The following is a 10,999-nucleotide window of genomic DNA, read 5'->3' as shown; positions in this document are numbered from 1 at the left end:
GTATTCAATTCTTTGATATTTAGGTTCCTGTGTTACACGTCAAATTGTTGTTGATATTTTATTGTAGATTTAATAATGTAATGCGCAAAGTGTAAATGAAATTCCAAAGTATTGGTTTTTAAAATCATAATTTCCTTACTTTTGGAAGCTTATGTTAAATTATTATTTTCATTTTATATTTGAGCATTATGTAATCTTATGTTAAATTATTAATTATTTAACATAAAAAATTTTAACACTTCTTTAAAATCATTAAAGCTGCAGCATTTACAGTAATAAATGGGGAAAACGTGAGAAGTCGACTTTCGTTTTCTCCCAAAAAAGTAAAAATCATCGCTGTATTATTTCTTTTCTTCGGTCGGTTCGAGTAAAGCAAAAGACGTCACTCCAACTCACACTTTGCGTTTTCGTCTTTTCATTCCAAACAATTGGGAACATTTTGACTCGGAAGATGGCGCGACGCACAACAAATACAAATGTCATAAAAATGACAGCAAAAAGGAAAAAAAACAGTACAGGTGATGGAAACGGTCACATGTTCCAACAGGAACTAAAAATCAGTCGGGCTCTTTGACAAAGAGTAAAGCCAGAAGTGCAAACTTGCAGTCTTATGTGGATTTTCCATATCAGACAGGACCTGAGAGAGGGAGATTCAGCCCAAAAGTCCCAGAGCTTTGCTTTGATTTCATGCTCATGATGTCCTGCGTAGCAGAGATGGACAACGTATTGGACAACGTATTGCTTTTGTCTCGCTGCGGGACCCGAAGGAAGTCCACCACGGCACAAGTGGGCTTGGGACGCCTGCGTCTTAACGCCCTTTTCTCCGCCCGGGTCTTCGGCGGGGACAGACCTTGGCATATGCGAGAGCAGGCGCTGTTGATTCCGCACAGGGAGGGATCGTCCGAATGCGACGATGTCTCCGAGCTGCCCTCGGACGGGGACTCTCTGAAGGCGGGGAGAAGTAGGCTCCTCGGTAGGGCGGCCGGGTTTGACGTGACGGGCGCGCTGTTCCATACGGCGGCTCCGTTGCGTGCGAGCGGAGGGCCGTGAAAGGATGTCAGAGTCTGCACTTTTTCGGTGGGTTTCATCTTACGGCGTCTTTTCTGAACGGGGACGGGTTGAGACAAGAACAGGCAGAGGTTAGGTCACATCGGCGCGGCGTATTCTGTGAACCATTTGCGTTCTGTGTCATCGGTGAGACGGGGGGCCGTTTCAAGAACCGATGCTTGATAACGGCTGGCGAACATCAATGGCTTTTCAAAACGGATTTGATCACTTTTGAGCTTGGGCAAATTCAACTCGTAAATCAAGGTACCACTGTGAATAGTTTGAAGTTAATCATGATCTTCTCTGCACCTTTCCATTCGCTTCACTCTCCTCAGGATGAAGACTTTCGAGACCTGGGAGCCAGAGAATATGCTATGTTAATTTCTACTGGTAAAAAAAAAAAAAAAAAAAGGCTTCAAATGTACTTTTCATTGTCAGACAATCAAAAATCCAATTCAAAAGACAGCTGTACCTTGAGTAGGCACTAACTGGATTGAGTGGATGAGCGGGTCGGAGGCGCTCCTCTTCAAACTACAGTCATCACCGGAGGTGAAATTCCTAACGAGAAAAATCATCACAGTTATCAAAGTCCACCACGATTCACTCTGGATTCGAGTTAGGAAGCTTTTAATGACTCTTTAAAAAAAAACGCAGGGCAAAATAAGATGTTTTTTTTCCCCAAAAAAGGCATTTAAAATTGAGCACATTGCTTTTTTTCAACATTCTCTATTTCGCCCGACCCCCCTTCATTCATTTATTTATTTTAGGGGGTCAACAAATGTCAAGATGCAGTTGCGCCGGTACCTCTCGGGACAGCAGTAGGTGTAGCTGTTTAGTGCGGGGGGCTCCGGCTCAGCATTTGGAGGCGTGATGGAGATGCGGCAGCGGTTGGCCAACAGCACCACGCCGAAACACAGACTCAGCAGCAGGCACAGCAGCAGGTAGTTGTGCCTGTCGGACACCTGGGAGACACGCCCACCCGTGATGTCACAAGCCAAACTCCTGCAATCTCTCAGTCTTTCAAAAAATAAATCGACACTGTTGGTGCAGATATGACAGACGTTTAAATGCTTACGCTTCATTCATTGATGGTACTTTTTCTGTCTAATGTTGAGATGTCCTATTTTACTGACAGTCCTTGAACGCACCTCACTGTGATGCAAACAGTCAAGTTTTGTGAACAGCATCCCCCTTCTATAGTGCAGATTATTATTAATTATTTTATTTTTTATTTTTTTTAAACGTGGACTCTAGTGCAGACTTTCCTCGATTGCAAGTGGCTCCGGAACGCATCCCTGGCGATAAATGCGGATTCGCTGCACCTCTCTCCTGCCACAGCTGCCGAGAGCCAGTTCTGTGGCCTTAACAAGTGCAGTGTGAAAAGGTCTTCAGCTTGTGTAAGTGAAGCTAACGCTGTGGCTGGCGAGTGGGCAAATCATGATGCCGTTTTACCGACCTCGTTCTTCAGCTGGCTGACTTGAACCGAGAGGTTGAGAACCATCTGAGTCACATTTTCCAGCTGGCCTTGCAGCGACTGAATGGACTCTGTCTGACGCTGGTCCTACGTGAGAATTTAGAAAGAGTCAAAAGTCTGCATCGGACCACGTGATACTACAATTGGAATACATCGGGGTACTTCCAAAAGACTCTTGAGAACAATCAATGAGAAATGTTCCTCACTTGCTCCTCTGCAATTCTGGAGGTGTTTTGGAGTTTAATAATGGTTTTGTTGAAAGCCTTCTGCATTTCCTCCATCTGCTTCCGATATCTTGGAAGGGGAAAAAAAAGGGTCAGACAAAATAAAAAAAAGACACCAAAGCAACCTGTGCCTGACCTCTGGCTGAGCTGCTCCAGATAACGCCCGCTGAGCGACATATTCATCTCAAGGGCCTTGATGCGGTTGTTGAGTCGCATGAAAACCGACTCCTTCTGGCTGGAGCCGTGCACCGGGTTGCCATTCTGCTCGGTGCCATTCGGGGGATCGGCGTAGATGTCTGAGAGGGACGGTGAGAGGGATGCCGAAGGGAGAGGAGGGAGACCGGGGGTCGAGGCATCTTCGGTGAGGTCATCCGTTTTGCTATCGGGGATGATCGGGGCGCTACTAGAGAGTTCGAGTTCAACGGGTGCGTGTGGGGAAGGCTGGGATGTCTCAACAGAAAGAGTGTCGCCGTCGAGGACGGGGGCTGGGTCCGGGGACGGATTTGCACGAGGGGAAGCGGTCTGGGACTCACCTGTCATGTCAGGATTTGGCACAGAGTCATGCGTCACCGTGCTGGCCTTGAGTTCTGTCGGCGCCACTTTGCCAAAATCCGCCGTGGGTGCGACGACCGAGCTACTGGGAGCTAGCGAAGTCGACGTCTGCTTCTCCGCGGCCGGCACGTCTCGGCTCTCCTCTGAGCTTCGCGGCTTTGCCGGCGCCTCGGAGGGAAGCTGCGGGGTCTCGACAACAGTCGGGTTGGCGGCGGATGAATCGGGGAGGGTGGCGGCTTTGGCGAGGCTTGACGTCTGACTGGGCTCCAGGAGAGGAGATTCGGACGCAGAGCCGTGAAGAGATTCGACGACCGTTTTCTCCAGAGGCTGAGGCGCTCGCGACGGGCTGGCTGCGCTTTCTGGCTCCCCCTCGGACAATTGTGGATTTTCACGGGGCTGACGTGCCTCGCTGTGATCCCGCTCGGGCACGGGACAGGCGGAGGAGGGTGAAAGCGGGGGCCAAGCGGGAGTGCGGTCGGAAGGAGCCGTTTGCTTTCCGTCTGAGGGTTGGCATTTCCTTTTTTGCGCCAGACATCGCTGCTGCAGATACTCCTGAAGAGAAGCGCCGCACGAACAAGAGGCAAACGCACAGAAGTCCACACGTCGCGCTTGATTGACATCCATTTTCTCCCTCTCCACATCCGACTCCTCCTCTTTCTCCAAAAGGGTGATTGTGGAGCTGATGGATTCTTCTTCCTCCGACTCCAAAGGAATCACAATTTGTTCCTCGGGTGGGGGAGGCTGCTGTTCACCGTGATCATCCGGAAGCTGTTCTGGGACAGCGGCTGTTGGGGGTGCTCCGCCACTTTCAGTGACGACTGCGTCTGGAGACAATGTTGCCTCTTCCAACTCTGAACTGGAAGGAGCAAAAACAATGAAAGCGGACTAAATGGGCGGATTGTTTGCGCTACACCTTTCTCTGTGTATTATATATGAGATATTAACCCTCGTAGTGCACCGCTTGCGATAAATGTAAAATGATGTCTTGGAATCAAAGGCAAAGGCATTCAGAAAAACACGAGAGAGCTGAAACTTATGGAGGGGTTCTAAAATGACCTAAATTTCATGACGTCACCCGCTGATAATTCTCAGGCATTGCAGCAATAATAAAAAAACGTTTTGATACCTTAATCTTCACAATTTACATATTTTGCACCATAGAGACCCATTATAATTCATATTTTTGAATGCATCGTAAACCTAATGTGTATACATGCATTTCACACGATTTTTAGGTCAATCGCTTTGTTTTCGCTAGGGGTTGAGGTCATTCCAATTTTGCAACTTTAGGTGGCGTCAGAGGATCGCAAATGAGTTTGCCTTTTTGCAGGAGGCTTCAAACCAATGCATTTTACATGAACACGTCCGGTCGGGATTGTTAGTAGGGCTTGTTTGGGACCTCCAGACACAATTTTTTTTCCCCTTTTGCAAAAAATAAAGAATAAAAAATCCCAAAGAACTAATAAAAACTATATATGTATGGATAGCACAGATGCCTCTGAACATTTTGAGTGTTTGAAAAAAAAAATGTTTTTATAACACAAAATACATCATTACAAAAATTGTAAAATGCGTAACTTAAGGCCTTTTTAATTTGGAGCACACAAGGGTTAAGTTTGAAATGAGGCTTCGACAGGTACTCACACGGCGGTTGAGTCTACGATGGGAGCTTGAGTCCGCGTTTCATTAACACCGGGCCCATTCACACTCACATCGCCGGATGAAAGGTTTCCTGCAAAACATAAATGGGATGTGTTACATTTGATCATGAGCACAAATAATCCCGATTTACATTCTGCGCCCGCGTTACAGTTTGAGCGGGACAGAGAACAGGTTAGAATTCAAGAAATATTGTTCAATCAATAAATCTCTGATATTTTGCATTTTTCACATTTTTGGTACAACTGCAGCATGAGATCTCATTGGAAATTAGAATAGCATAGCATTGCTGCTATTAGACTATTTAAAAAAAAAAAAGAAAGTGAGGTTGATGACTGGCACATACCTTGCATTTCTGAGTTACCACCAAGAACGTTTACGGCGATATTATTGACCATGTTCAAAATGACATCTGAGGAGGAGCGCAATAGAGCACATGAATTTCAAGAAGAGCCGGAAATCGAGTGGCTCTTTTTCAGCCTTGTCGATGCTTTAAACCACAAAGCAACGACTGCTGCTGCTCTCTTACCCTTGGCCGAGCCAATCAGATTCTTGGAATACTTGACTTCACCGGGTCCATAGCCGGATGCGTCATCTGAAGGAGGAAAACGTTCCTAACTTGGCGCCATTTTTACAACAAATTCACAATATTTCAAAAGTGGAACTATTTCTGTGGGTTTTGTTAAACTGAAGACAATATGCAAAATCGACATATTTATCATTTTGACAAAACAAAATGAACAGAAGTCTATCGCAATAAATATATTTGTTAATTGGTCGCCACTTCGCGGATTTTCGTTTATCGCGGGTGGTTTTGGTCCCCATTAACCGGGATAAACAAGAGATGACTGTACATCAATACCCAAGTCGTCATCCTGATCTTCTGGTCTTTCAGACGGCTCGGCTATTTCTTCGTACTCTTCCACCATGCTTGTCCCAAACACTCTGTAAAAAAAAAAAAATTTAAGTTTTAAGTTTTTTTTTCGAGGTGTATCATTGGGTCAAGGGCAGCCGTCGTTTACTAATCAGCCAACAAATTGGACTTGCTCCCGAGTCAACTCGACACGATGGTCAAACAAACTCTCATGGGGAGAATGGCAATCACAAATGTTGGGGGGGGGGGGGTGTTTTTTTTTTAACTTGAACCCTCTTAGGAGGAAGAGCGTTTGATTTTCAGAAACTCTTTTTGGCATGTGTGGCTGTATTGTTTTGTGTTTTTTGTTATTGTAAAGTGTCCTTGGGTGTCTTGAAAGGCGCTTATAAATAAAATGTATTATTATTATATTATAAAAGAAGGGATCTCCACTTTAAACCGATCCCATAAGCGGAGAGAGTGACTCCCTTCTCAATAACATCAAAGCTTTTCAGCTGTATTGATTCCTTGATGGACATGCTGAAGTCGCGGTAGCTTGAATGGCACGTACCGAATGAGACTGAGGGGGCAGAAATGTTCCGAGCCAAAGTGAGAGAGCAGCTCGACCTAAAAAAAACAGCGGACAAACAATTGAGATATATGAGAAAGGGTGGATGCCACGCGGGCTTCATTCATGGCACTTATCTCATCAAAGTTGTTATTTCGTGAACAAAAACCGGGAGCAGTAATAAAAAAAAATGTTTTTTTTAAAGATTCTCGTCGTGGGAAAGCAGGATCATTGAAGAAGATTAGTTCATTGGCATCGTGTGAGTTTCCCAATGTAGGAAAATTGATTGCAATTTGGTTAGCAGCATGTACGAGGTGAAACAGATCAGCCAAATGGACCAATAGGTTAAAAAGGCAAAAAAAAATAATAATAATAAAATCAATTTTAAAAAATGCTCTTTTCCATCAGTCCTATTGAATGCACTTAATTCGCAGACATCTACACAAAGCACAGGCTAACCTTTATGTACTTGGCGAACATCTGAAGCGAGAGAAGGAGGGGAGGGGGAGAAGGAGAGGAAAACATTATAAGCCGTATAGGTGCACAGAAAACAATGTCACATGCTTAACACCACTGACATGATACGCGGTAATTAGGTTCAACAATTGTGTCAGTGTATAAATTCGGACCGGCTAAAGAAAAACAAGCAGAAGAAGAACTGGGCAGTCCAATGAAAAAAAAAATAAATACTGAGGTTACCTTGACGTATTTAGCATAAAGTTGCTCGTCCAATGGAAAGCTCTGGACAGTGCGTTCGTCCCGGCCATGAAAGGTTCCCAATTTGAGCCATTTGTTGGTTGGGTACCTGCAACGGCCAAGAAAGTCATCCTGCTGTTTGGTCGCACATCGGCGAACAGGCACATTCGCGAAGCGACCGTTAAACTTTGTCACTCCTGTCTGGTTCAAAGAGCGCGTTCACCTGTCACTGATGGAGACGAGGAAGTCTTTGGGTGTGGAAGAGAAGAGCTCAAAATTGGCAATATCCAACTGCTTCACCTGAATGGGCTCGCAGAGCTCAATGATGAACCTGCGGGAGAAAAGCACAAACATCGCCGTTCATCGTTCGTTTGCGTCAAGACAACTGCTGCTTCATGCAAAAAATAAGATAAAAACAGACCAGATTTTGTTACTACAGGGGTTAAGCATGTACAGGTCCATATTCTCCTTCAAAATGGCTGCCGTGCTCTGGAAGTGACAAAATGGGACTGTTGAAATCAAAGCCGTTTTGATCGGTCGATAATGGAGTGACGCATAGCGTACCTTCGCTTCTGGGTTAGCACCGAGGATCTTTGCTCCACACTCCACGGAAGCGTAGTTGTTGAAGTTTTTTTGCACCTTCTTCACCACGTTGGAGCCGCCGTTCGTTGAAGTGTGCGTGGACAGAGCTACGGGAAACGTCGGATTACGGTCGCGCTCGTTTCAGCTAAGACTGCTCCTCTAATACCAGCGCACTCCAGATGGACTTTTTACTTTTTTCATTTTCCACCTCCATCATTTTCCGTTTCCACTCGTCAAACGTCGGGATGTCCTCGGGGTCTTTGCCGCTCACACTGGGATCCGTGTCCCCGATGACGGCGGCGCCACTCGCGTCCTACCGGGGAGAACATAAAAGCTGGCGCCGGCGGTTGGGGAGGAGGCGGCGACCATTCGGTAACCAAATGTTCCTCACTTGCTCGTTGAGAGTGTGTGATAGGTTCCCGTCCAGATGCTGACCAGCCTGGGCACTTGGAGGGTCGCTGTGAGTTTTGGTCCCGGTTGTGTGAACGTTTGACATGTTTTCTAAAACTACTGGAGGATGCCTGCAAGGAACACAAAGGCATCGTTTTTAATAAGAGTTCAACACTCAAAGCAACATGGATGAGTTTATCCGGAAAGAACCGGTTGAATGTAGTCCACAACCTGTCATGGTCGTAGGGGTTTGCCTCTTCCGCACATTCGGCGGGAGCCGAGTCCGAGTCAAGGGCCTCGGGTTGAGCGTCGTCTGAAACACTAAGACGACAACGAGCAACTTATGCTTTCGGAGTTGATCGTATTTCACAGAAAAAGACGGTAGTTGATGTAGCATCTTAATAAATAAAGTGTGAAATGAGATATGATTTGGGGGGCTGGGGGGGGGGCGGTGGGGACTTGCCTGACTGTCACGGTGTCGTGAAGGGTCGGAATACCGTGGCTGTCAGTTTCCTCAGCACTGGATTCGTGGACTGTATCGGAAGACATAATGAGGACAACCGAGTCTTTGTCTTGAGCAGCGGACGCGTCAAGGTTTTCCGTTTCTGAGCGATGCTCGTGTTCCGGCTCGGGCTGCGAAACGCCGCCGTTGACCTCCATCGTTGCATTTATGGTGGGCTCGGAGACCTGGAAGATCAAGGTCAAGGAAACATTCTTGAAATGTTTGACCTGTTGAGGGACACCACCCATATCCATATGACATATTTTGTCGTGAAAAAAATCCAAAAAATGACTGGTAACCGTAGTATTGCGCTTGAAGTCACGAAATAACTACTTGATATTCATCAACAGGCAACGGTTTGAATACTGAAGTACTTAGATACAATACTTTACTGGCAAAAACAATAACTACCGGTACTTGTCATTTAACTCGCCTCCGAATGCGTCTCTTTCTTGTCCGCCGCCTGCGTCGGCTGCTCGTCTTTTTGATCGTCCCCTGGTGACTCCTGATTCCCGGACGAGGACTCGGGGAGCAAAGCCAAGTTCTCATCCTCCTCAAGACATCAGACACGTTTTGATACATGAGAAAATATTTTATATTTTACAAACAGTACTTTTACATTGGAGCTTGAGGAATGTCATTGTTTCAACAGCGACTTGGAAACCGTCAGGCCAACCTTGTCTTGCTGATGAGAACCTCTCGACTCCTCCTCTGAACTAATGTCCTGCAAAGGCTCAGAGCGCTGGGCCTCCTGGTCTGGCTCTGTGCAATCAACACGGCAGCTCTGGAACCTGCGGGATAAAGAGGCAACGCTTGTTTGTTTGTTTCTTGGCTGACTACACGTTGCTTATCACCAAGCGCAAAACCCCCAGCTTCGACGGCCCAAATGGAGGAATGAAGAACACAAGACATTTTATGTGTGTGACGCGGTGAGAAAGTCCAGGTGGCTTGTAACGCCACGTGACTAATTTATCTTATCAGTTTACAAAGTCAAGGAGGGCTGACAAATCAAAAAGAAACATGCGATTCGCTCACTCCAACACGTTTGTGTTCTGACAAGAAAATTACTGGAACTCTTAAGGCTAATTCATTATTTTTGCTGGAGGCTGAAAACACGAGCAATTACGTGCAGCTCATTCATTATTACTTTTAATTGCCATTATGGTATCGCCTTATAAATACCATCTGTACAGTGTCCTTGAGTGTTGTGAAAGGCGCTTACAAATGTGATGTATTATTATTATTATTATTATTATTATTATTATTATCATTAATGAATCGGGTACACGACAAATGTTTAATTAAAGCAGCACACAAATGATTGTATATGTTACATCCTTACACAGTTAGGTGACCAACAATTATTTTTGACATGTTCAAAAAAATATTCTGCATACTTGTAATAAACATAAATAATCCCGAATGCATGTATCCAGACATTATCTTCATTATGCACGTCCACTTGAAAGGATTGCGAATGACTGAATAATTAATGAACTTTATGAGTCCTAAAATTGTTGCCAGTTAAGTGTGCAGTGCGTCCCTTCGATCAGAAGGGCAAGAAGTAAGCCAGTCAAGTTTTCTGTGTATCGTCGGGCAACATCACGAGGAGAGTCAGCGTAATCGCTTTGATGATGATTTGATGGCTTTAGCTCTGCAGCAGATGCATCCAGTTTCCAGGACTACTGACGTGAAAGGTTTTTAATCCCGATGAACCAAATCTGCGCTACGTTGACAAGTGAAGTAGGGCGATGCTGCCCTGATTAACGTGGGCCAGCAACAACTGCGCTTGTGTTTTCTCCAAATGCAACTTTATTGTGATGGTTGGGACAGTAAGGACGCTTTGAGCATAGGCAATGTTGGGAAGAGCGAGACCACGTCCCGGGCCGGGTTAGCAAAGAAAGCTACGACAGGCGAGCGGTTACAAGTCAGCCAGATGCCACATCACAACATAGCAAGTCGCTACTAGCACAAGCTAACGAAATGCACCGAGTACGTCGTTTGGCCTTAGCCGATTCCACTTCAACAAGTAGCTTGAGTCTTTTTACGTTAGAGGTTAAACGCTGACCGTGAAATAGAAACTACCGAGCAAAAAATATATCGAGAAACTTACCAAAATACGAGTGCCACAGAAAGCCAGAGAGTCACAGCTCGCCATATTATCATCTTCATCCCTGTCCTGTCGGGAAAGACATTATTGGCGTGCTGGTATAATACGTTAAATTGGCCCAGCTATATGTCCTCCTTGCTGTCGGGGGGGACACGATGGCCCGTTGGTAAAGCTAAACTTAGCCAACATCGGCAAATTCCGAATCGCTCACTGCAGCTTGACAGCCAAACAACCTGCTACCAACTGTCATTGCGTCACGTTTTCTGCTGCCAATGGCAACGTCGTACTGGGTTTCTTTCGGGTGCACTCGATTAAGTGTTTGGGGTCGTCTGCCAGGCGGTG

At 45.7% G+C, this 10,999-nt stretch overlaps 1 protein-coding gene across 2 annotated transcripts; it reads right to left on the bottom strand.

The window, feature by feature from the left end:
• Positions 1–395: 395 nt before the first annotated feature.
• Positions 396–10,966, bottom strand: LOC127616170 (SUN domain-containing ossification factor-like). Of its 2 annotated transcripts, XM_052087615.1 has the most exons (24): positions 10,661–10,966; positions 9,224–9,338; positions 8,981–9,100; positions 8,509–8,732; positions 8,277–8,366; positions 8,047–8,176; positions 7,848–7,968; positions 7,638–7,762; positions 7,495–7,562; positions 7,297–7,404; positions 7,077–7,182; positions 6,837–6,857; positions 6,381–6,436; positions 5,819–5,901; positions 5,486–5,551; positions 5,303–5,368; positions 4,942–5,029; positions 2,882–4,153; positions 2,728–2,815; positions 2,504–2,608; positions 1,852–2,009; positions 1,520–1,605; positions 1,357–1,400; positions 396–1,103 (listed from the first exon to the last, which is right to left on the bottom strand). In XM_052087615.1, the coding sequence occupies exons 1-24, from the start codon at positions 10,717–10,719 to the stop codon at positions 627–629; spliced, it is 3,876 nt and encodes a 1,291-aa protein (XP_051943575.1). In that variant the 5' UTR covers positions 10,720–10,966; the 3' UTR covers positions 396–626. The 2 variants fall into 2 exon arrangements, with proteins under 2 accessions (XP_051943575.1, XP_051943574.1); XM_052087614.1 differs by lacking the exons at positions 6,837–6,857; positions 8,981–9,100; positions 9,224–9,338; positions 10,661–10,966 and having other exon boundaries at positions 8,509–8,810.
• Positions 10,967–10,999: the final 33 nt, after the last annotated feature.

This window comes from Hippocampus zosterae, chromosome 15 (assembly GCF_025434085.1).
Source record: "Hippocampus zosterae strain Florida chromosome 15, ASM2543408v3, whole genome shotgun sequence".
Classification (NCBI taxonomy): domain Eukaryota; kingdom Metazoa; phylum Chordata; class Actinopteri; order Syngnathiformes; family Syngnathidae; genus Hippocampus; species Hippocampus zosterae.
This window is presented reverse-complemented; position numbering and strand designations above follow the sequence as displayed.